Below are 25,876 nucleotides of genomic sequence, written 5' to 3' on the forward strand. Positions count from 1 at the left end.
AGAAGCTGAGAGTAAGAAACTGGCCAGAGAAGGCACCAAATTACTGTTCACTCTCTGGTCTCAACTTTCCTCCTTCAGCTTATTTTGAAACTGCAGTGTTTTATTCAGAAGAGCAAAAGATGCTCCTTTAAAATCTCAGTTTATTTTTCTGTCTTAACCTTTTTGCTGGCGGCGCCTTAAAAGAGATCCGTCTTTCCCCTCCTAACAGTACAACGCAAGCAGACACAGAGACTCTAGACATCCTCATGCTACACCATCTCCAAAACCACCAGAGGGTCCTAGGCCAGTCTCTCCCATCTCCAATCAGAGACTCTTGAAACAAAAACCTGAGCAACTGCCTTGGCCTCAAACTTCATCCCGTCTTGGAAGGGAGAGGAGAGAGAATGTCCTGACTCACAGCTGACGATGGAAGGTGGTTAGGGCCTGAACATCCTTCTGGTTAGGCTGGTGATGGGGGATAGAGGGCTGTGCTGTGACTTACACCCCCATCCCACAGGAAGCCAGAAACAGGCAGACAACCCAGGTACTGTAAGGATGTGAGACCAACAAACCAGCCCTCACATGTTACCTGTGTGAAGCCTTGTCTCCCATGCACCTCAACTTTAGGCCAGAAATTGACTGAATGGACACAGGTTCAGTGGTTTATATTATGCGAATTGCCTGAATATAACCAAACACCCAGGAAGTGCTGAAGACAATTCAGCCTATGGGAAGCCTTTGTTGGATCTTAAAACAGTGCTTCTCAAACTTTCCTGTGCATACAAATCACCTGTGCCTATCATTAAAATGCAGACAGTAACTTAGTGGGTCTGAAGTGGGGCCAAGACCCTGCATTTCTAACAAGTTTTCAGACCGTGCTCGAACTGTTGATCTGTGAATACATTTTAAGCAGCAAACCTTGAAACCCACAAGACTGCCTGCAAGACCTCATTCTTGGAAAGGATTCCAAAGAGACAGCTCACCCTTTTGTGTCGAGCCCCCATACTAAGAACAGCCAAATCGCCATCATGTTTTGAGTGCTTGCTGTGTGCTTCACAGATAACATTTCATTTGATGCTCTCGACAGCCCTGGGGGTATTTCACAGAAGAGCATCACGATGTGGGTGCAGAGATGCTGAGTAAGGCTGGCCCTGGGTCACGCCGCTATCAAGAGGCTGAGGTAGGATCTGATTCTAATGCCTCCAGTGCTGGAGCAATTGATGCTTATCTGTCTCCACCGTGGAAAAAGCAGAGTTTCAAGTCAGACAACGAACACCACATAAACAGCCCAGGTGTGAACCCAGAGGTGTTTGAGCCCAAAGCCAGGGCTCAGAACCACCACGCTCTGGGGCTGGCAGAGCTGAGGAGCCACACAGCTTCCTCCAGCAATGCAGCTTTGGAAATTCTCCCTGAGATCTGCCCCAATTCACTCTCACTAGGGGAAATCCAGCCCTTGAGCTCTGGCCTGGGGAGAAACAGAAGTGCAGCCCTTTTTCCTCACTCCCTGCTCCCGCAGGGTAGAGGGGCTAGTGCTGCCAGCCAGCCCCCACCCAGCCCACTGGCTTCCTCCTCTGCCTTCTGAAGGTGCATTCAGGTGAACAGACTCCATCTTCAGGCCGTGCCAGTCCCTCAAGCCCACTGTGGTCTGGAGGTTGGGCGTCCTGGCGTCCTGGGGCCTCCTCAGTGGACATCAGTCCTTGGAGCTTGGCGGTGAGGGGAGAGGAGGTGTTTTCAGGGCCCAGAGCAACTGCGCCACACGAAGCCAGGAGGCCTCTGGATGAATGGATCATCAGTTCATGTGGGCCTGGGGCATCTCCAGGAGTCAGCTCTGCTCCTGCCAGGGAAGAGCTCTGGCTTAGGGGGCTGTCCTTGGGCCTCGGTCCAGTGGGGGTGACCTTGGAGAGCAGTGGAGGGGTCAGGCCAGGGACACTGTGGAGATCTGCCACCAGCACCCTTACCTCCTAAGAAGGGGGGCCCTGTGCTCCCTCTCAATGGACCTCAGTGTTCTTCCCACACCACCACTACCCTCTGCTACCCCTCCTCCCCTCCTGGACCCAGAAACCAGAGTGTCTGGTGCCCAGACACTCCATGGGAGGAGGCTGGTGGTAGGACTCCCCATCACAAAGCATCTTTCATATGCACCAAAGGCTTCAGCTAACTCAGGGAGGAGGGAAGGCTTCCTTTCACCCCCAGGTTCCTGAAGTCCAAGGCCGGAGTTGGGGGAGAAGTCCTGGGAAAACCTCTTGGGCAGGGCTGTCCCCAACAGAATCTGGGCATCATTATTCTTGACCCCTACTTCATCCTCAGCTCCAATCCATCAGCGAGGTCTCCTGGCTGTTCCTCTAATATACATTTCAGATCTACTTCCCTCCCAGCCCTTGCCCAGCCTAGGCCAGGCTACCCTCATCTCTTCCCATGCCTAGTCCAGCCTCCACTGGTCCCCCGATTCCACGCTTGCTCCCTTTCCTTCCTGTCTATCCCACACACTTGGCTGAGGGATTCTTTTGAAACAGAAATCCGATCATGGGGCCTCAGCCTAAACCCTCACCGCACCTAGGACAAATTCTCACCCCTTAGCATGGCCGGGGCCAATGGCACAGCCTGGCCCTGTGTGGAAGCCACGCTGAAAGCTCATGTAGCCTCAATGACCAGGCTTCTCACGACGCCCTAGGGGCCCAGCACCTGCTTCCTTCTGTCTCAGCTGTCCCCTTGCTGTCTCACCTCTGACAAACCTGGACTCAGGTAACTGACCTGATGGTCATCTATACCTTGGTGTGAATTTACTGACTGTCCCAGGACATACCTGAGTGCCCTCTAAGTAGGAGTGATTGGATTTGACCCTTGTAAAAGGACATTTGGGCATCAGGTAAGGAAATACTTTATCTTCAGGAAGAAAGGGGTGGGGGAGGTCAGGAATGTCACAGAAACCTGAAATCACTGGCCCCTGGTGACTTCGCCAACATGCAAGACTATTCCTAGTTGCTCTACCGAACTTCTAGTTTAGTGTACTCAGTGTTGTGCCACAGAGATGAGCAAGAATTACACTTGAGTCCAGGACTCTGGACTCCCCATCCAGAGCACATTTTTTTGCACATTAAATTAGATCAGCTGACTGAGACCATGAAAAGACAGCACGTTTCTGCTTAGATCAGAGGTTTCTTGTGGAAAATATCCCAGGATACATTCCAATCGGGGATGATAGAATTTGGAATGGGTGTTCAGGAGGTTGGTTCCCTCCTAGAAGTATCTCTGGATAATAGTAACGAAGGGCCCTGACTCTTTCCCTGGTCTTGAACTATGGGGATGACATGGTGGAAGGACTAGGGGGCCTGCTGCACCTTGACTTCAAAAGTAACAAGCGCTCTTGATTAGCCACCTCCTGCAAAGCTTGTCATTCCCAGCGAGACTTGGCAGCTCTGGAGGTGAGGGCTGTGAAGCTCGTGACCCTGCTCTGTCATCACGGCACCAAGTCCAAGGGCACTCAGCCCCCTCCCCACCTTTCAGCCCAGAACAACCATCTGGATCATCACCTCTTCAGAAACGAGCTCCTTGAAGCTTCTGCAGCTTTGCAAGTTACCACAGGCTAGGAGGGAGCGGCAGGAAGTGCAAGCAGGGCTGAAAAGTGGAGCTGACTCAGCAAGAGGGGGTGAGCAGGCAGAGCGCAGAGCAAAGGAGACTCACGTGTCCTGTAGCAGAGCCACCTGAGGGAGGAGAAGGCTTGCAGCCCAGACGCCACTCCCTCTGCAGTTCACACACCGCATTCTAGGCAGTACATGCTTAGACCACCTTCCCACACCGTGAGCAACCCATTTGGCAGATGAGGAAACCGCCCCTGGAGGCCTGTGACTGCACCAGAGTGGCACAGCTTACACATGCACGTGGAGCCCTCTTGTTCCCAGACAGCTGTGCCTCGGGAGACAGGCTTTGGAGCTTCCTGCTTCCACAGCTCCTGTCTGCCCAGCTCACTGTGGCGACTCAGCCCCCCACACTCCCCACCTGCTTCACAAACCTCTTGCTGTTCTTCCAACGTCCACGTTCAGTCCCAGTTAGGTCACGGCCTTTGCTGTCCCCTCAGCCTAGCACCCCAGGCCCTGATCTGCCCATGCCTGGCTCAGTTCAGGTGTCACCTCTGCAAGCAGCCGTTTTGGATCCCTTAATCTCAGATGCCCCAGCCATGTGACCTGGCTATTTTTCTTCCCAGCACTTCCCACTATTGGAAATAGCTTACTTATTTGTTTACTTCCTGACTCCCCCACTGGAGGGTGAACGTCCTGAGAACGGTGGCCCAGTCTACCCTGTTCTCAGCTACACCACCAGTGCCTGCAGCTGGCACATAGTAGGTGCTCACGTAATACGTGCAGCAGGAATGAATGCATGCAGCTCTTCCACGTAGCATTCAGAACAGGTTGCCAAAAGCAGGCCCTGAGAACCACTCACCCCAGATTACAGAGTGAGAGAATGATTTTGGGGCTGGGGGCAGTAATTACAGCAAGAGGAGACCCAGTACTTCAGAGGAGGTTAGAGGAAAGTTGCTTTTAAAACAGCACATGGTGCCTCTCAGGCCTATAATCTTGTTGATCTTTCTAAAACCCTGGCATTACCAGCAGACCCTGTTTTTTCTTCCCCATCACATGGAAGGTTTGCCTTTTCCTGCCATCCCAGGTCATCAGTGGGGCTCAGAAACCTCTCAGGTCCTCTCCCTTGGGGGCTGCAGTACCTGCCAGCATCTCAGAGCTGCTGCCTCCATCACAGCCTCCCCGGCCCTTCGGACGGGGCTTTTTCAGGCTGGCGGCTGGTGGAGACACGCGGCAACGCCTACAGCCCAGGGAGAGGGCCAGCTCTTCCCCCACGCCATGAACCAGCTCTAGTTAAAGACATCCCTTCCCCCTGCTTCCTTCTGTGCTGGAACAAACACCGGATCTGCTGCACGGGGCTCTGGGGGGCAGGGAGAGGAAGGACCCAGAGACCGTGCTTGCAATTCACCTAGCACCCTCCTGCACTGGGCTCCAGAGTGCCTCTTCATTAAGGGGCCGGTATGTAAACTGGTGAGTGGGTACCAAAGAACCCAGCATGCTGGCTTTCTAAAAATACACCCCCCTAAGCTTGTAAGGTCACAAGGCTGCCTGCAGGCTGACAGTACCTACTTTGATTATAGTGAAAGGTTCACTTTTCTTCCTAAGCTATCTAGCTTCTCCATGCCTCACCAACCCAGGAGTATGTACACCTATGGGTGGGACTGACTCTGCTATTAGGATGAAAGGGCTTTCTGGAAGCTCAGAGGCCCAGTACCAGCCAGTATGGAGACACAGATGGCTTGCAAGTGGGAGGAGACAAAGCAAAGTCTTCACCGAGTGAGGTCCCCTCTTTCTGCTCCACTGCCTGGCTTCTGAAGTCCCTTGGTCCCTGGCCACAGCAGTTTGCTTTTTACATCAGCGGCTACACATTCTACTTCACTCTGTAATGACCATTTCCTCCCAGGGAGCCTCCCCGGGCTGGCAAACTTAAGATACACAGGAAATGTACTCCAATCCCAGGATGGGCAACAGGAGATGGATTTTCCACAATTGTCTTTTAAAACAAGGCAGAAAGTTCCATGTAAACAGTAGTTTGCCGAGAGGCTGCTGACTCCACCATGCTTGGCCCAGTGTCCTAAAGAACTTCACTTCTGTCCACCCCTCCCAAAAGCAGGAGACCCCAGAAAGTACAAGAGACCCTTGTGAGACAATCCTCTCTGGCTCTCTTGCATTTTTGCATGTCTTGTCAACAAAGCATTAACTGCCTTTTGTTCTGTTTGTATAAAGGTGCTTGTATAGAAGACAGGCAGTGTCTTGCTCAGGAGCAAACAGCAGGTTTGCATACAGCCTTGGGAGACACTGCTATAGTCTCTCTCCAGAGCAAAAGGGGTAGGTTTGCTTACTGCCCGTTATAAAAGAGGTGGGCTCCCTAGTATCTGGTTCCTCTCCTATAAAGTAACCCACTGCGCGTTCAAGCATTCCTCTGGGCCTGTGGAGTCATGCCCTGGGGGACCTGGACGCAACAGGAGCTGATGCAAATGTGCTGATGTCAGGCTGCCATGATGAAGTCTTTTTTTCTCTGACTTGGGAGCCTCGTGTTTTCCATTGGCATCCAGGACACTGGGGTAAGCTAACTGGCTTGCAAATAGGGTAAAATCTCAGCTCTTCCACCCTTCTTGAGTGGAGTAGTTGTGCTCCTCCTACTGAGGTCAACACTGCTGCTCAATCTCTGAGCTCCAGGTCCGCCATGTTTCCAGCAAACTCAAAAGAAGTCCCAAATTATAAAAATATACATAAACCAAGGAAAGAATAACTTAAAAAAAATAGAATGGTCTATTTTGCAAAAGGACTTTTCACATTGCCTTTTTAAAAAAAGAACAGCATTTTAGGACACCTAAAAGATGATGTGATTTGTTCTAAAGAGAAGAATTTACATTGAAGTTTTCAGGAATAAGCCCTAATATAAACAAGGTCCACCCCTGCTTTTCTGTTGGAGGTGGGAATGCCAAGAGGTCAGGCTAGGAATGGAGCTTCTCCGGGAAATCAAACTACTGTCTCCTTCCTAAAAACCAGCTGGCATCCTTGCTTATTGGCCCTCTCTACCTCCTTACAATAAAAATCAATTACTTGGGTCTGCAGCCTGGTTAACTGAGTTGTGCCAGTATCCATTCCCGGGTTTGATAATGTACTATAGTTATATGAGCTTTCACCACTGGGGGAAGCTGGACAACGGGTACACAACTCAATGGCTACATGATGGTGCAAAGTGATCTGACCTCTCCTTAAATTGGGAAGAATGCCACCTACCCTACAGGACGGTGGTGGAATCAGAGGGGAGGAATACAGAGTGCTTAGGAGTGCAACTGCAACATCTTATGAGTCTATAATTATTTCAAAACAAGGTTTAAAAAAATGCTGTGACTTAGGAAATCAAATAAGCAATCCTGTCAGATTCATAATTAAATGAAGGCAGTACTCTGAAAGCCTTGGGGCTAGCCTGTTTGTAATCACATTAAAATAATAATAAAGTAAACGGCTTAACGGCCCCCCCCAAATCAATCACTCAGTTTCAGTGACCCCAGCCACTCAGTGGCATGAAAGGGCCCTTACAGGTCACCTGAATCCCCACAAGGTTCCGGTCACCTCCCTGCCTCATCCAGTGCATCCCTGAAGCACAAGACAGTGATGGCAGCCAGAGGGACCGCCAGGATGCTGGGTCCTCAGGCAGCACCTCCCAGGTCCCTAGCTGAGGGGACACGGAGGCAAGAAAGGAGGGGCAAAGACAGTCCAGCTGAGGTTGGCTGTGGCAGTTCCTTCCTGCCCGGCACGGTAGGAAGGATCCCAGCTCTGCCTCAGAATGGATAAGTGATGTTGGAAAGTGATTTGACTTCTCCCTAAAATGGGGATAATGCCACCTACCCAGTGAGAACTGGAGAGATTTGGAGAGTGCCTAATACAAGGCTAGGCACCCAGGAGGAGCTCAAAAAAAAAGGGTATCTGTATCTACCTTATATAAGGGAGAACAGGCCCAATTCATGATCAATCATCCAGTATGTGCCCAGCCCCACGACAGCAATACGAGAGAAGTAGATAAGGGCCTGTCTCAAAGGAAGGCCACGAAGGTCAGCAAAAAAGAGCCAGGTGTGTCTCCATCACTCGTTCATAATGTGGGGTTTGGAGGCCCAGGCAGGCCTGGAGGGAGGCACTCCCCTTCTCCCCACCTCCGCCTCCCCCTCCCAGGGCATCTGGGCCCTGGAGTAACTCTCTGCTCCTTCATGCCCCCAAAACCACTTGGGTTTTCTCTCCAGGGATGCCTTGCTGGAGAACCACCTGTCCCACACGGCCCATAACTTCTTCATGCCCCTCCCATGGGCACTGCAGGTCTCACAAATCAGGACCCAGAAAGTGGGTTCCAGCCCTGGGGGAAATAACTGGGTTGGGGAGGCCATCTGTCATTAAGGGCAGTTCCCCTACAAACTCTCTACAGTATTTGATTGACATGCTAATTCAGAGCACTATGCTGGTAACTGTACTGTTATCCCCTCTACCACTTTGTTGGCCCCGCTCACAGCCTCCCACGCCCTAGCCCCTGCGTCAGAAGTACTGCGGAACACTCCATCTCCTGAGAGCCATGGCACATCTTGGGTGAGCTTCTCTGGGGATAGAGCCTCCACCTTTGGCCACAGAAGCCTGGGGTCCTCACCGCTCTTCAAACCTCCAGGCTGACCCTGAACTCAGGCCATACAGCTCCCAGACATGCCACAAGTCTGTGTCCTAGATCCTAAGATCCATGGCTTAAGAGCGGAATTTTCTGCCAGGATTTGACTGGCAGATGAGCGAGCACATAACCATGTGAACCTCAGATTCCCTCTCTTCTCCCAATTCCTCTGCTTTCTTTGTCATTTCAACCAGCCAGTCAGACTTCTATGAGCCCCCAGCCATGAGCCTGCAGCCAGGTGGGCCCAAGCACAGCGGCTGGCCTAACCCTCCAAAGACACCCCCAGGCCGCATACCTGGGCAGTAGAAATGCACATCTAGTCCCATCACCTCTGAAGCTAAAATTGAGGCTCCTATGAAAATAACAGGTGTTTTCTGCTTCCACCCCTTGGGTTCTCCTTGCTCCGAAATTCCAGGCAAGGCAAAGGGCTGGCAGAGGTGTTCCCGGGGCTGGCTGCTACCCTCCCCGGGCTGGCAGGAGCCAAGGCTGCTGGATGACCCCAGCATCTTTGAACTCTCTGAGGTTCTACTGAGTCGTTGTTGCCAGGGCTTAGCCTGGGGAATCACTAGGTGACCACAGATGCCCCCTCCAAGGCAGGGAGGTGGAAACAGACTCAAGCTGGTATCAGGTAATACAGCAGATCTGCAGGTGCCCTGTCCAGAGCGCCTACCAGCTGGTGCTCCCACCCTGCACTCTGTGGGTGTTAACTGCTAAGGGTTCACAACTGACCCTTCTCCAGGGGCACACCCTCAGCCCTTAGCCCGCGGGAGGACCTGCCCATATTTCACACTTCTAGGAGAGGAGGATGCTCACAGACCCAAATGACTGATATCCTGCTACGGGGAGTAGAAATTGTCCCCTAAGATGGGACAACTCTGTGGTGCCATCCATCTTCCAGAGCTCCTCGTGGGGTCCGGCTGAGGCCAGGCTCTGTCCAGTGTCTTCCCCCACCCTGGGCTGCTTCTCTCACCGCCAGAGGATGCTCACCTGAGAGCAGCCCTCAAAAGCCAACTTGCCTGAGCATCCTTGTCTCAGGTTCTGTTTCCAGGAAACCTGACCTAAGACAGGCACCATTCATTACTGCCCATCTCTGAAACCCTCTCCAACGGCGGGACCGGCTTTGATTCAGGGTTGTGGGGTGGGTTGGGAACCCTCATGCCCATTCGGTCCTTGGTTGCTTGGTCCTGATTATGTTGGGCTGTTTTTCTTCAATCTTTTTCTTTCCTGTCCAAGCTAAGGAGTGAGTAAAGTATGAAAGGGTTAGGGTCGTTCCCCATGGGCAGGAGGAAAGCCAGGAACAGGGCCTGGGAGTCTCAGGGTGGGAATCCAAATGGCCAGCAATGTCTGCTCTGAAGTCCTGGAGAGCAAACGAGCAAAAGGGAGACTGTGGCGAGAGAGCTCCACTGAAGGAAGGGGAGAAATGCAGAGAAGCAAGGGGGAAAGGAGACTTCCTTCAGGATGGGATGAGAGCAGAGAGCCAGTCACCTCATTCCTCTAGACAACATTGCCCACCAGGCATAGGTCACATCTATGTGGGCACTGCCAGGGCCCTGTGCTTTGTCTTTTCCCAGGAGTTGGGGACAGCAGTGTGGTGAATTTCTTTCCTAATAGCTGCCATTTATTGAGCGTTTACTGTGGGACAGGCACTGTGCAAAGCATTTTACATGAATTTGTTTAATCCCCAGAAGAGGAAACTGAAGTTCAGAGAGGTCTCAGTCCTGCAGCAGCTGTTGGGTTATCATCTCCTGGGGTAGCTGATGTGAAGGGGAACCCTGGCCCAGAAGTCAGAGACAAGAATTTTGGTGTTGGCTATACTTCCTGGCCGTGTGGCTTGTTCAAGTCTATTTGCCTGCATTGGCCTCAATTTCTAGTCAGTAAAATGAGGATAATAAGCTCACAGGGAGGATCAACTGAGATGACATATGTGAGTGTGCTGTGTGACAGGCTAAGCACAGGTCAGCAACTGGTAATAATAAGGGCTGACATTTATTTAGCCTCTACTAGGCACCAGCCATAGTTGTAAGCACATGAGACATATTAATTCACTTTACCATTATAACAGCCTCCCCAGGAAGCAGATATGTTATCAGTCCTATTTTCCAGAGGAGGAAACTGAGGCCCAGAGAAGGCATTACAATCGGTAGCCAGCAGAGCCAGGGTTTCCAGGGGTGAAGCCATGCAGTCTGACTCCTGAGACTGTGGGCTGTAGAAGGATTTGAGTCTTGCACTTCACCCTACCCAACCCCACCCATCCTTCAAGGTCAGCTCCAGGTCCCCCTCGTTCAGGAGGCCTTTGCTAACTTGGGCTCACAATGAGCTCCTTCTCCATCAAAACTGGAATTTCACAGTGATAGAGGTCACATCCTGCCTTAAGTGGTTCTCTGATTAGAGAGTAGATCTTGTCTCTCTCACTAGCCTGAGGGTTCCTTAGATGAAGGAAACAAATCCATTTCTCCCTGGACTCACCAGCCACCCCCAACCCAGTCCCTGGCCCTGGGTACTCATTCCTGGGCCTGGGCACAGGCTAAGCCCCTCAAAACACCCGCTGAGTGAATAATAGTGAGGAGCTCTTTCCCTGGAGTGCTGGCCATGGAATGGGGGAGGGCGGCGGGAAGTCAGTTCTCCTTGAGCAACAGGCAGCCTTCATGCCCCGAGGCTGGGTCCCCCTGGCACCAGAGCTGCACACCGGCTCCACTGGCTCTCGAACACTTGTGTCCACAGCATCCCAGCTGCGCTCCCAGGGCACAGGAATTGGACTGTACTGGAGCAACATCTAAAATCCTTACAAACTTGGGTGGTGGACGTTCCAAATTGCCTCAAGACCCAGCGGAAAGCCAGGCAGGGTGCAAAAGTCCCCCACGTTAACTCCCAGGCAGGGACTGGAGAAACAGTCCTCTGTCTCCATGGAAGGGGCCCAGGGCTGAGATTCCCTACACCCTCACTGACTCATTTTGGTCTTGTCTAAACTGTGGATTTACAAGTTCTTCTTTGTAGCTAAATTAATTCTCTCCAATTTTAGCATTACGACTTGGAGGACAGGTGGCAATGCCTGCTCTTGTCTTGCTCTGCTTTTGAGGATGGGGCTGCATGAGAAGCATCTATTAGGGAGGAACCACTCTCTGTGGGAGGTGCCCCTGGGGAGGTTCTTGAGTCAACAAGCAGGTTAGTACCCTGGGCTGGCAGCATGCCAGGGATTAATGAGACACGGATCTGCTTCTCACAATGGTCCCTGATCGCTGTCATTCTGGAGGCTAGCCCGGGGAGGTCCAGGCCCAGCAGCAATGGAGGGTGAAGACCACTGTGTGGGAAGGCTCCCCTGGGAACAGTCCTACCCACTGGCTTGGGGTAAGGCTAGAATCCCGAGAGCCAGGAGGCAGCACCGCCCACACGATTCAGGGCAAAGAGCCCGGTTTGGAGCAGGAGACAGAGTTCACGCCTCAGCTTTCCCACTTTTATGGGCAGTTACTCAATGTCTCTGAACCTCAACATCTTCATCCCTCAAGTGGAAATTATAACACACAGCTGAGTGCAGAGATTTGTATACGATCACAAATTAAAAAGCACTTCGTAAGCTATAAATTCATCACAAGCTATAAGACATCATAGCAATAGCAGATTATGACACACCTGAGAAGATGCCCTCTAAGTTATACAACATAATCAATTGCCTTAAACATGTTCCAAAATGGTGTGGTGGTTAATGGCCTTTATGACCAGATGGACCTGGGTTCAAATCCTAGCTCTGCCAACTCACAGGCCGGGTTATGTCAGCTATCAGGGCCTCAAGCGATAATGGTGCCAGGAGGACTCGAGCAGGTTGGACGGAGAAGCGTGCTCAATTGAAGGCTGTCTACGATTATCATGAGAGCCAGTGGAAAGAGCTCAGCATGCAGTTTTGCATCCTTTCACAGGAAAACTTGATCTCACTGTGCTTTTTGTAAAAAGGCAACCAAAGTCCCAGAGCCTGAAAAACTCCTAAATTACATGGCCCGGGGCCACCTCTGCTGGGGTGGAGGGAGAGGCCCCAGTGAGGACAATGGCCTTCAAAATCAAGAGATTCTGATCCCCTGGGGAGTTGTTAACATGCAGATTGCTAGGCCCACCCAGTCCAGAATTTCTGGTGTGGTAGCCAGCCTTTTCTTGGCCTACAGAATGTCTCTCTCCAGGGTACCCCCCCGGCCCCTCATCAGCACGGCCATCCAAAGCTTACCTGGAAGGAAGGGGATGATTCTCTGCTTGGGGTCCTTCTGGCCACCTTCGATGGGAAACTTATCCAAAAGCTGCATCTGAGAAGCCAGACAGAGGGACAGGATTCAGGAAACTAGAATGGCCCTCAGCGACCCTTCCCTACTCCACTCCACGGCTCCAGGGCCTCACCATCCTCACACGGATGAGTGATGCCTGAAATCCCTCATTTCACAGACGATTAACAAACCACATGGGGCATGAGAGGGAGGAGGCCAGAGCGCTCTATGCATCAAAGGCGGTGTGTGAACAATCTCCAGGAGGGCTGATGGTGTAGGGGGAGGTGTCTGGAGATGCCCCCACTAGGTCAGGTAGGGACCAGCAAGATCTCAGTCCAGGCTGCAGGTGGGGTTTCCAGAGGCTTCTTCTGACCCAGTTTCTTTCAGAATGTCATATGTTGGGCGAGCCCTTCAGCCACCTGCCATCCCAAACCCCCCTGGGCCAGGATGGGGAAGGCTCCACCTGATACTTCAGACAGACCACCCACTTTTCAGAACCGCCCTGTGGAAACAGACCCAGATGTTATTTTAATTGCAAAACCAAATCCAGCCCATTGCCCCCAAATCTGGAAGACCCCCTCCTCCGTTTCCTACCTTCCCACCCTGAGATCGCTGCTGTTTTTCCAGGGACAGACCCATTGGAAGAGTTTCCAGGGTTCTGGAGGAACAACTGTTTTTTTTTCTTCTGCTGTTTTGGGCTGAAATTCTGTATAAACTGGAAAAACACACAGGAGACAGGATGGACGAAGCCACGGCCTCTGTGCGTGTGTGGAGTTAATCTCCCTTCCAAGGCGCAGGCAGGAGGTGGAGCAGAGTAGGGACGGCAGAATCCAGCCCTGCTGCCCCAGCTGTGTGACCTTGAGCCAGGCTGGAAGCTTTCTTAGTTAGACTTCAGGAGCCTCATTGGTAAAATGAGGAAGATTCGTCACATGATATCTGAAGCCCATCCCTTCCTTTGAATATTATTTAACATTCATCAAGCATAGACTTAGAGCACTGGGCATTAAGAAAATGTCCATAAAGAAAAGAAATGAAGTCCCTCCCCTCAGGGAGTTTACATTCTAGTCGGGAAGACAAAAAGTAAACAAATAAATATGTACAGTGTTGGGGGAGAAGTGCTATGAAGCAAAATGAAGTAGGATAACCTGGTGGAGCAAAAAAAGAATAAACAGTTCTTTTATACAGAGTGGGGAGGAAGGCCTCACAAATCAGATGGCAATTCAGCAGAGACCTTCAGGAGGCAAGGAAGTGAGCCGATGTGGAGGGGGAGAATGTTCCAGGCCGGGGAAAGGCCAGTGAAGTGGAGGCTGGAGTGGAGGGAGCAAAGCGCCAGCTAGGCAGTGAGATCCAAGAGGCAGGCTGGACCACGGGGAAGATGGCTCCAGCCACAGGGAAGCGAAGGGGCCACAGCGGGGAAGCAGGGAGACCAGTTAGGAGCCTACTGATTGGCTTGGACCAAAGTGCTGCCTTGGAGGTGGTGAAAGTGTGGTCCTCGCTGGATTTGACGTGAGTGTGCACACACGTGTGTCTGCGCACGTGCACATGCACGTGTGAATATTTCCATCTACCCACCTACCCACCCAGCTCTAGCACGTAAGATTTCAGGACTCTCTCTTGCACAATCATTATCCAACATACATAGGCTATTTTGAGCCCACACATGAAGGGCGGGTCATTGTTGGACTCCATTCCAAACAAGACAGACTGCACCATTATTAACTTTCACTTCCCTGAACACAGACTAAAATTTAACAAAAGCTGGCTCATGAGTTTTCAAATGTCAATATTGTGAGTCCATCTCTCCAACATTTCATAATTGCTGGCTACGTGTAAATAAGGACTATGGGCCATAACGCTATAAACCTGTACTTAGGATTTTTTTTTTAAATAGTAGATTTTCCAGTAAATTCTACACCGAGCAAAACTCTTATTTTCTCCTTTCCCCATTTTCCTCACATATTCTATTTTGTAAATTTTATTTTTCTATTACGTAAGTAATTCATATTCATTGAGGGGGAAAAACTAGAAATTATAGAAGCAGTAGATGGTCAAAAAGAGTAAGAATCACTCATAGTCCTCCCCCCCTGCAAAAGCAACATTAATATTTGGGATGTATATATCCTTTCCAGATGTTTCTACATGCATGTAGATAAAATAGGCTCATCAATACTCGTACGGTATCTAATGACACTTTCCCATGTCAATGACTACTTCCATATCATCTTTCTTTTATTTACTTGATCTTTTTGAATGGAGGTACTGGGGATTGATCCCAGGACCTCGGGCATGCTAAGCATGCACTCTGCCACTGAGCTATACTCTCCTCCATATCAACATTCTTAATTGTGATACAGAATTTCAATGTTTGAATGGGACACAGTTGATCTGCCTACTCCTCTATGGCTGGATATTCACTATAACATGTAATACTATAGTGAACACCCTTGTCCGTGTATCTATGCACGCTTTCTTAGTACATTGTCTATTTTTTTGTTTCATCCCCTAGAAATCTATGCAAATTTACAGGTGTCTTAAATCTTTTCTGGGAGAAGATTGAGGACAAACAGATGGATAACTAATACGTGCAGGCCAGGCCTGCGGCCTCTGAACGGCTTCGTAGGATTTCTGAGGAAGAGCACAGAGATGAGGAGGAGAAAGGCAGGCCCAGCTGCGTGCCCCGGTGCGGCGTGACCTGCCTTCATCAGACCACTTTTCTCCTGAAAGAAGGGAGCTTGCTGTGCCCAGCAAGCCGAGGGACTTAAATCGCCCTATCTCTCTGGGGCTCAAAGGAGTTAGGCTACAGAAACTTTAGGTTTCCTATCAGCCCTGACATACATTTGTTCTCTGACTTGTAAATTCTTTTTCAGACCCAAGAGTCTGAGATTCTCACTGACAGTGCATAGGGAAGGGGGTGCCAAGAGGAGTGGGCCGGGGCAGGTAAGATTCATACATTCCTTCCTTTTCTCCAAAAACACTTGTGGTGGGCCTTCCAGAGGCCAGGACCTCTGTTAGGTGCTAAAAATAAGTTAAATCACGGTCTTTACACCAAGGAGCTCGTGCTCTAGATCTTAAGCAGGTCTTCAGAGCCTTCCACACACATACGAAGCACATCTGCCGACGTGTTAAGATTCAGTGGGTCCGAGTGGGGCCCGAGATCCTGCATTTCTACCAAGCCCACAGTGATGCTGAAACTGCTGGTCCATGGACCACACTCAGCAGCAAAGCTCTAGAGCTGTGCAGTCTCATATGGCCATCAACACCTCCATGTGGCTCATGAGCACTGGCCCATCCAACCTAGTGTAGAATATGCACCAGGTTTTGAAGACTTAGAACGACAAAAAAAGTGAAATAACTCATTAACAATTTTCGTATTGAATGCATGTTGAAATGATAATATTTTGGGTATATCAGGTTAAGCAAACATACCTTTAAAATAATTTCACCTGTTTTATGTTTGTAAGTAGCTACTAGAAGATTTTAAATTATCTATATGATTCAAATTATATTTCTATTGGACAGGCTGCTCTAGAGCAAGATGGTTCTCAAAGTTTAGTTTGAAATCTGCTTGTACCTGATACCTTGGGGGAGGGGAGGGTATTTGTTAAAAGTGCAGCTTCTTGAGCCCAACCCAGAAGTCTGTGAAGCTTTGTTCTGGCGCTAGAGATAGACGAGCAAGTTCTGGAGTGACGGGGAATGGTGAGGATGTATGAACAGGATCCTGTGGGACCTGAAGGAAGAGGTCAGGGAAGACTCCCTGTAGGAGGTGAGCCAGCTCTATCTTGGCAGAGTGATGGTCACATTCCCTGTGTCTTCCCTGCCAAAGAGCAGTCTGAGTTCTCTCCCTGGTTCGTGTGTTTCCCAGAAGGCAGGGGTCATCTGATGGCCCCACAGATTTGAGTTTTCCTTCAAAAGGCCTCCTGAGGATGCTCTACAGCCAGCCTCCCTTCCACCTCTTCCTTCTCTAACAGATTTCCTCTTCCCCTACCTCTGCCTTAGTCTGGGCCCACCAAGGCCAAGACAAGCCCATCCATTGAAAGTCCTAGGTCAACAGGTGCTCTCTAGAGCCGTGAGCACCCAGCTGGCCTGCTGCCTTCCACCCCCAGCCCTCAGGTGCTGATCCCAGCCACATCTGTCACCTAGTCCCACCACCACCGCTGAGCCTTGGCATCTACCCTCACTGGCCTCCCCAAGGCCCACTGGCCACGAGGAAGATGATGCACTGCTCACCAGATGCTGGTGACATTTTCTCTGTCCACGAGTCACCTTTCAAAAAAGGCAAATCCCCTGGGTCAGACTCCAGAGCAAACAAAATACAGGGGACCAGCTGAATTTACTGAATGTAGGGAGCTCACAAAGTTACACTGTTCAGTAAAGTGGCCCATGCACAGTATGACGGAGTGGTGGGCGGTGGGATAAACATCTGCGGACATGTCTGATATAGAATCCAAATGTCACCCCACCTGGGAGGCCAGGCGGGCTGCGAAGTGGGTTCTGTAACCTGGTGGGTGCCCACTTCGCCGATCTGGGTCCAACAGAGAAAACACTCCCATGAAAGGCTGGGGCGGGGGCTGTCTCAGGAAGAGGCGGCCCAGACCTTCCGGGAGGAGGAAGCCTGGTGTGTGGGCAGTGGGAAGGAAGCCCTGCCCCGCAGAGAGTTCTGCTGCGGCCACCTTTTCAGGCAGGAAGTGGATCCTCCTGTCACTTTGGCAAGGGCCTGACTCAGGCTGGAAGAAAAGCAGGGCCTGTTGCCAGGGTCCTTCTTCGAGTGAGAGGCATTTGGCTCACAGAGCCTTTTGCAACCACATCAGAACTCTGCAGCGTGTGGAGGACGCCAGGCTGTTTATCTAAGGGGTGGATGGTGCAAGAGATACAGGACAGCTCGGCTCCAAGAGCTGGCCCCGGCCAGAGAAAGCTGATTCGGCAGCTCTTCTTGGGCAGGGCTGAGCAGCAATAAACACTGGGGAGAGGGAAGGGTGGGCCCCGGGCCCAGCTGGGGCACATCTGTAACCCAAGAGGCGGACTCCTCGCCCTTCTGAGAGGGTGGAGTTCCCAGCCACTCCAGCTTTGAGGCCCTAATCCTTGTGACCGTTTCCAGCTCAGGAACAAAGGGAATGTTAGTTACTAAGAAGCTCGTGGGTTTCCTGACCTAGAAATTCCCCTTACAAAGAGGTAAGGTCACCCTGGCTCCCTGGGAACTCTGAGAGATGGAGGGAAATCTCAGCATTGGTCTGTCCATTCTACTAACTGAGGGCTTACCAAGCCCTGTGTTAGGTGCGGGGACACAGCAGGGAGAATCAGAGACAGAGAGGGACAACGGTAAGTGAGGCTTTGCTTGAAGTCCTCATCTTTTGTGGCCTGAAATATACTTCCCCACTCCCGTCCTTCTTTGATGGCCTTATGATGTGACATCTACTCTGGGAAGCCCTCTTTGACCATCCCAGCCTAAGGTCACACCACCTCTCCATGAATTTCTGTTTTTTTTTTCCTTTTCTTTGTTTTTGTTTTTTTTTTAACTGGGGATTGAACCCAGGGCCTGTGCATGCTAAGCAGACGCTCTACCACTGAGCCATACCCTCCCCTCTTCTTTGAATTTCGACAGCACTCCTGTTTGGAATCCTATTTCAGTACTTCACACGGTCTTTTGTGATTTTTTTTTGTTCAAGTTCACCTCATTGCCTTCAAGAGGAGGCATCCTTCCCCTTAAATGGTCTTGGTGCTCTTGAAGAAAATCAGTTCAAGATAAATGTTTATTTCCTGGACTCTCAATTCTATTCCTTTGATCTATATGTCTGTCCTATGTACCACACCATCTTGATTACTGGAGCTTTGTATTAAGTTGGTTTCTTTTTTAATAGACTATCTTTTAGAGCAGTTTTAAGTTCACAGCAAAACTGAGCAGAAAGCACAGAGAGTTCTCATATACTCCCTGACCCCACACATTCCCAGTCTCTCCCATCATCAAAATCCCAGACCAGAGAGGCACATTTATTACAGTCGATGGACCTACATTGACAAATGACTATCACCCAAAGCCCATAGTGGACATTAAGGGTCATTTTTGGTATTAAACATTCTATAGGTTCGGACAAAATATCACATGTATCTACCATTACAGTATCATATAGAATAGTTTCACTGCCCCCCAGATCCTCTGTGCTTCACCCATTTGTCCCCTTCCCCCAATCCTGGCAACCACTGATACTTCACTATCACCACAGTTTTGCCTTTTCTAGACTATCATATAGTCAGAATCATACTGTTTGTAGCCTTCGCTTCTTTAATTTTCAAAATGCACAATATGCATTTAAGGTTCCTGTGTGTCTTTTTCAAGGCTGAAGAGCTCATTTGTTTTTAGCGCTGAATAATATTCCATTACGTGGATGTACTACAGTTTATCTATTCATCTACTGAAGGACATCTCGATTGCTTCCAAGTTTTTGGCTATTATGAATAATGCTGCTATAAACATCCATGTGCAGGTTTTTGTGGGGACATAGTTTTCAGCTCATTTGGTTAAATACCAAGGAGGGTGATTACTGAATCATATGGTAAGAGTAAGCCTACTTTTATAAAAAACTGCCAAATTGTCTTCCAAAGTGGCTTTATCATTTTGCATTCTGATCAGCAAGGAATGACAGTTTCTGTTGCTCCACATCCCTGCCAGCATTTAGTATTGTCAGTGTTTTGGATTTTCACCATTCTAATAGAGGCGGGTAGTAGTATCTTGTTTTAATTTGCAATTTTCTAATGAGCAATGATGTTGAACACCTTTTCATATGCTTATGTGCCATCTGTGTATCTTTAGTGAGGTGCCTGTTAAGACCTTTGCTTATTTATTAATCAGGTTGCTCATTTTCTTATTGATGAATTTTAAGAGTTCTTTATATATTTTGGATAATAGTCATTTATCAGATATGTCTTTTGGAAATATTTTCTTCAAGTCTGTGGCTTCTCTTGTCATTCTCTTGTATTAAGTTTCTTTAAACTTATTTCATGGAGATTTTATTTTTTAAATTGTTTTTTTCTGTTTTTTTTTAAATTTCACATTTAAAATTTTTATTTATTTTTAAGGGGGGGAGGTAATTAGGTTTTTATTTATTTATTTTTAATGGAGGTGCTGGGGATTGAACCCAGGGCCTTGTGCATGTTGGGCACATGCTCTACCGAGCTATATCCTCCCCTTGATGTATTAAGTTTTGACATCAGGAAGTTTGAATCCTCCAACTTTGTTTTTCTTTTTCAGGGTTGTTTTGGCTATTTGGAGCAATCTGAATTTTCATATGAATTTCTGAATCAGCTTGTCAATTTCTGCAAAGAAGCCAGATGAGATTTGACAGGAATGCATAGAATCTGTAGATAAATTTGTGGAGTACTACTATTTTAACAATACTGAGTCTTCCAATCTATGAACATGGGATGTCTTTTCATTTATTTAGTAACATTTTTGTTTTAAAGTCTATTTTGTCTGATAGCAGTACAGCCACGACAGCTCTCCTAATTTTTAGTATAACATTTTCATTCCTTTAATGATTTTTTACTATATTTTTGAGTTGTTTCTTAATGGCTGCTCTAGGGCTTACAGTACACACCTTGCCTTATCAGAATCTACTTTAGACTTACACTAAATTCCAGTGAGATACAGAAACATGGCTCCTATATAGTTACATTCTCTCTCTTTTCTGTACTATTACTGATATATATATTATATTTATATATAATACAAACCCAATAATTGTTATCACTACTACAGTAGCCCTAGACCGGGAGCTGGAGGGAGCAGGAGCCCTGTGCTCAGGGCCACACATCCCAGGAGTAGAGCTGCTGTCAAGCTGAGATGGAGGCGGGGGGGCGGTGTTGGGGGAGCAGCTTGTGGTTCACATGCCATGGACTCTTGCCATTCTTATTGAAATTTAGTAGGTCTTCTTAAATATTTCTCCATTTGCTATATGTACTTATGCCCTTAGGACATGTACTTCCAGAGACTCTATTTTTTTTTAAAATCATTTCTACCATGTATGGTTGTTTCCCCAGAGAGAGTCCACAGAGCTCATCATGTTGCCATTCCAGAAGTGCTCCCCTTTCAAGTTCTCCTTCTGTTCCCCCACATATAAAATCAAATAAGAATAAAAGTACAGGCCGTTCTCTCTCTCTCGCCTTCTGAGACGGCCTGCACTCTGTCTATGGAGTGTGTATCTACTTTTACTTTAAACTAACCCCTCCACACTTTGCAGCCTCTCTTGCCTTCTGAGATGACCTACACTCTGTCTATGGAGAGTATGTCTTCCTGAATAAATCTACTTTCAATATAAACAAACAAACAAAAAAAGAATTAAAAGTACAGCTAAGCATATTGTCATGATCTGTGTGAGAGGATTCACCAGCATCCCTAATGTGGTTATTTTTTCTGTTTCCTGGGCCCCTCAACCTTGCCCATGTGCTAGTTGCCCATCTAGGTCAGGGGTCATCACACCCTTGGGGGCTGGTGACTCTCAGAACAGCGGCACAACTCTGAACTTTAACATGAAGGTACAAAAATGGTAGATTTGGGAGTGCCTGTACAGCATCTCTAAAACAACTGTTAGCAAATCCCTTTTGGGGGGAGGGGTTCAGCAGAATTGTCTGTTCAAATGAAATCTAATATCAAACTTTCATATCATTTTTGGAAGGTGTAGATATCCTATCATTGCAGAACAACTTGTTGAAAATATTATTCTTTTCTCATTGAATTACATTAACTCCTTTGTCAAAAATTAATTACTATATATGTGTGGTTCTATTATTTCTGGATCCTCTGTGTTGTTCTACTGACAGATAGACACCAACATCATCCTTTCAGTTTTTAGTTAAGTCTTTTTTTTTTCCTTTAATTTTTGAACCTCCTGGAGCACAAAGTGAAAACACACAGCATCTGCTCCTAAACGGCCAAGAAAATCGTCCTCATGACACCAAGCAGGGGTCTAGGCAAGTCTTAAAAATCAAAATTTTTCTTTTGCAAAACTGTTTTGGTCATTCTAGATCTCTTGCATTCTCAGACCCATTTTAGAATGAAGTGATTAATTTCTATATTAAAAGCCTCCTGGGATTTTTTTTTTTTAAATTGGGATTTCACTGACTATATAGATCAATTTAAGGAGGAAAGCTACCTTAACAATACTGAGATTTTCAATCCATGAACATGGTAAATCTTTCCATTTAGACTTTCAGTTCACTTAGCAATATACTATAGCTTTCAATGCAGAGGTCTTACATACTTTCATTAAATTCATTCTTAAGTGTTTTATGTGTTTTGAAACTATTATTAATGGTGTTTAAAATTTTCTTTTTTTCCAATTGTTTGCTGCTAGTAAAAAAGTAGCCATAGAAAAAAGACATATTTACATTCAGAGGAACAAAGATAATGATGACAGCCAATTTCTTACTGGGAAAAAATACAAACAAGACAGGAGAAAGGCTTATGATGACTGTGGGGCCCTGAAGAACCTCTACCTTGACCCCAAACACAATACTGCCCCACATTAGGGAACCTCAGTCACGACCCAAGTCCAGCCAGGTCCTCCACATCCACATTACATAGACCTATCAGTTGGTGATCAAATAGTTTATCATCCAAATTTGGGAACTACTGAGAGTGAAAGGGAGAGACAGTAGTAAATATGTCAGGATGAGAGGTACAAAATAGGACCTCCAGAACTGTACAGGTTAATGGGGTCATGTCTTTACCCTGTGAGTTCCCAGCATCCAGCACAGGTCCTGGTATAAAACAGGTGCTCAACAGATGTCTGATGGTAAAAATAACATTTATTGAGAACTTACTTTGTGTTAGGCACTGGCTTAGCTCAGTTAATCTTCATATCAATCTTTGAGGTAGGTACTACTAATACTGCCTTTTCCAGAGAAAGAAACCAACACACAGAGAGATTAAATAACTTGCCCAACAAGTAAGGTATGGAACTGGGATCCAAACCCAGGCAATCTGGCTCCAGACCCTGGTCTCTTGACTACCACAGTCCAAATGAATAAATTAAATGAAAAAAAGAATTCCGAAATCCCACCATTAGGGCTGCATTTCTGTTAAATTTCCTTTAAGGTGTAAGAATGGCACATCATTAGATGATTTGTTAATGTCATTCACCACATTATCAAATAAAGACTAAAAACTATGTGCTCATTCTCACATAGGTAGATGAAGTATTTGGTAAAACTCAACATCCGTTTACGATCTTTTTTAATTTAGCAAACAAGAAATAGGAGTAAACATTCTTAATCTGTATATGTTTACCCACAGCAATCCACAGTGAAGAAACATTGGGATAAAACGAGGTGCTGCTCACTACCACTACTTCCATCCATTACTGCATTAATGATCCTTCCCAAAGTGATAATGCCAGAGAAAGAAATGAGAGGCATAAAGACAGAAGGGGGAAAAAGTCAGTATCACAACCAATATGAAATTATGTTCAAAGTCACAGGGAACCCTCAGGAGATGCACACCTTTGGCCCTTGAAGCGTTCTGATACCCTTATTAAAAAGCAATTAACCCCTAGACAGTATAAGGCACTTGGCCTTAAAGGAGAAAATAAGATGAAAAAGTTGTGGAGAAGAACAGTGGTGATGCCTGCACATTAATGTGAAAGTACTTAACGCCAATGAACTGTACACTTAGAAAAGGTTAAAATGGTAAATTTTATGTTACGTATATTTTACCACAATACAAAATGGTAAGTTTTATGTTATGCCTATTTTAGCATAATGAAAAAAGAGACAGAATAAGATCCTAAGGCTCTACCGTACGGAGAAACCGCAGGGCAGGGACATGGTCTAGACAGAGTCATTAAGTTCTCTCCTTGTCACCACCCCAGGAGCAGCCACACAAAGACCACTGAGCAGAGCACTCAAGTCTGAAGGCTGGGCTCCCAACTGCACTGGCTGAGGAGACCCTTTGCAAGGCACTCATCCCCCACTGCACAACGGGGGAAGATGATGCAACTCACAGGGAAGGTATGAGAACCTGGAAAAGATGCTGCAGTGGACGCGCTGTATACACAGAAAGGGGCGGTGCAGGCATGAGCTGCTCGAAGAGTTCCCAGGACAAGGAGCGGTTGAGAGTGGGTGGCCAGAAGGGATACGGACTCTCCTGCCAAAATCACTAGAGTCTTCTCTAGTGTCGGGTGGGCCCTTTGCTTTGCTGAAAGTCTGAGATGAACAACTCAGGGCAATAGAGGAGACTTCGGGTACCACCTGGGTCCTTCCCCACTCTCTCCCGCCATCTTCCCACAGATGCTGAAGACATTTTGAACATCTTGAACAGACTTGACACCCCCAATAACCCTGAAGCAGCAACCAGGGAGAGAAACGGAAGGTAGAGAGGACCCATCCACCCTGGTAAGGAGCTGCCTGTATTGGATGCATTTGGTTGCTGGGGCACCGGCCAACGCCATGCTGAAGCTAAGACTTGGGGTGCTGGAATACACACCAACTGTGCCAGGGAGCCCATCTCAGTTTCCAAAGTCCTTAACAAGCCAAAGAAGTCCTTCTTGACCATCTTCTGGAAAATATGCAAGCCTTCACTATTTCAAATCCTTCCCAATCAAGCCATCACCATGACACTCCATGCACTGAAGGAACAGGATTAGGAAGCGGGTGAGTACCGGTCCACGATCTGACTGGGAGCTGGGAGAGCTACACTGGCATAAGGAGTTTACCTAGTAGTGTCAGGTGAGTATCAGCCTGCTGAGAGGGATAAAAAGCCATGCGATGGGGGTTCAGAGAAGGACAAGATCAGTGTGGCAAGTGTGAACAAAGCAGACTTCTCAGAGGAGGACACATTAGATGTGGGCCTTGCATAAAGGATAGCTGAAGAAAGGGAAGGGTGGTGTTCCAGAGGGAGTGTTGGGATTGCTAGATGGAGCAGTCAGATTGAAGTGAACTGACTCGTTCATGAATTCCATGAAATGCTGCCATGTGTTGGAGAAAGTGGTGGGATCCAGGGTGGAGGTCCCTGATAATTTATTCCAGTGATTTTGGGATGACCACACAGTTGGCACCAGAGCAAGATCAGGGCAGAGGCGTGATGTGCTGAGCCACAGGGGGAGTTAGGGCATTCTAAAGCATCACTGGAAATGGGATGACATGGACAAAAGGTCAATTCCAGAGCTCATCTCGAGGATGGTACCGTGTATGGATGGAGTCTCTGGGGTGGGGGATGGCAGGTGAGATGCCCCAGCTGCTTAAGTAAGAACACTTACTCACTAAACTGCTGTTAAAAGGCTTGCTGGGTCTGGTGTCGGGTGGGTCCTTTGCTTTGCTGAAAGTCCGAGATGAACAACTCAGGGCAATAGAGGAGACTTCGGGTACCACCTGGGTCCTTCTCCAGTCTCTGCCACCATCTTCCCACAGATGCTGAAGACGTCTTGAACATGTACTTATAGACCACTGGTTTGAAGGGAACATCAAACCATTATCCTCTTCAGGGAACCCACACACTTCAATTTGGCCTTGCCTATCCCAAGGTCACCTCTCCAGGAGGCGTCAGCTTGGCATCCTGTGCACACACTCTCAATCAACTGTTTCTTGACTCTGAGTCTGACTCTGCAATCTCGGTGCTAGGAGAGCTCCTGCCCTCCCAGAGCCAAGACCTCATGACTAAGGAGACCTGGGGGTGGGGTGGGTCACTCTCTCACGAGTGCCCCAACCTCTGCATCCACCACCATCAACCACACAGAGGCAATCAACTAGCAGGAGCTGGGTGCTCAAAAAAGATCAGTGAATTGATCCTCCCCTTGCCACCTCTCAGGGCTGTTAAGAGAATCAAACAGGATTAGAATATTGAGCAATTATCAAGGCAAAAACTGAGCAATTATTATGTGCCATCCACAAGGTAGGTGTGATTCGCCCTATGTTTTATAGACGAGGAGACAGGTGCACAGAGAAGTTAGGTAACTTGCTCGACAACACAGAGCAAGGGAGTGACAGGCCAGTGAAGCCCAGGTCCAGGAGCTTCCCAAAATGATGCAATTCCCCATTGGAGGCAGGGCAGCAGACAGGGTCCCCCAGATCATGTACAAACCCTCTTCCCTACATGGGATCAATACCACTGCTATGATTTATCTATTCCTTTTCTTTGAGTCCCTTTCTTGAAAAACTTAAATCCTTATTTTTGTTCTATATTCATTTCCAATTACTGCTATAACAAAGTGCTACAACTTAGTGTCTTAAAACAACACAAATTAATTTTCTTAGAGCACTGGAGGTCAGAAGTCCAAAATGAGTCCAAAGGGGCTAAAATCAAGGTGTCAGCAGAGCTGTTCCTTTCCTGAAGCTCTAGGGGAGACTCCATTTCCTGGTCATTTTTAGGTTCCAGAGGCCACCTATACGCCTTGGCTCATGGCCCCTTCCTCCATCTTCGAAGCACATTAACCTCT

General features: G+C 48.1%; 1 protein-coding gene across 6 annotated transcripts in view; it reads right to left on the minus strand.

Moving 5' to 3' along the window:
* The window catches only part of SH3PXD2A (SH3 and PX domains 2A), a 231,510-nt gene that overhangs the window by 134,602 nt on the left and 71,032 nt on the right, over positions 1-25,876 (minus strand). For all 6 annotated transcript variants that reach the window (XM_072971815.1, XM_072971814.1, XM_072971820.1 and 3 more), the window contains one exon: positions 12,422-12,497. In XM_072971815.1, the coding sequence (XP_072827916.1) occupies positions 12,422-12,497 (76 nt within the window). The remainder of the gene's footprint in view (positions 1-12,421; positions 12,498-25,876) is intronic.

Source organism: Vicugna pacos, chromosome 11 (assembly GCF_048564905.1).
Source record: "Vicugna pacos chromosome 11, VicPac4, whole genome shotgun sequence".
Classification (NCBI taxonomy): domain Eukaryota; kingdom Metazoa; phylum Chordata; class Mammalia; order Artiodactyla; family Camelidae; genus Vicugna; species Vicugna pacos.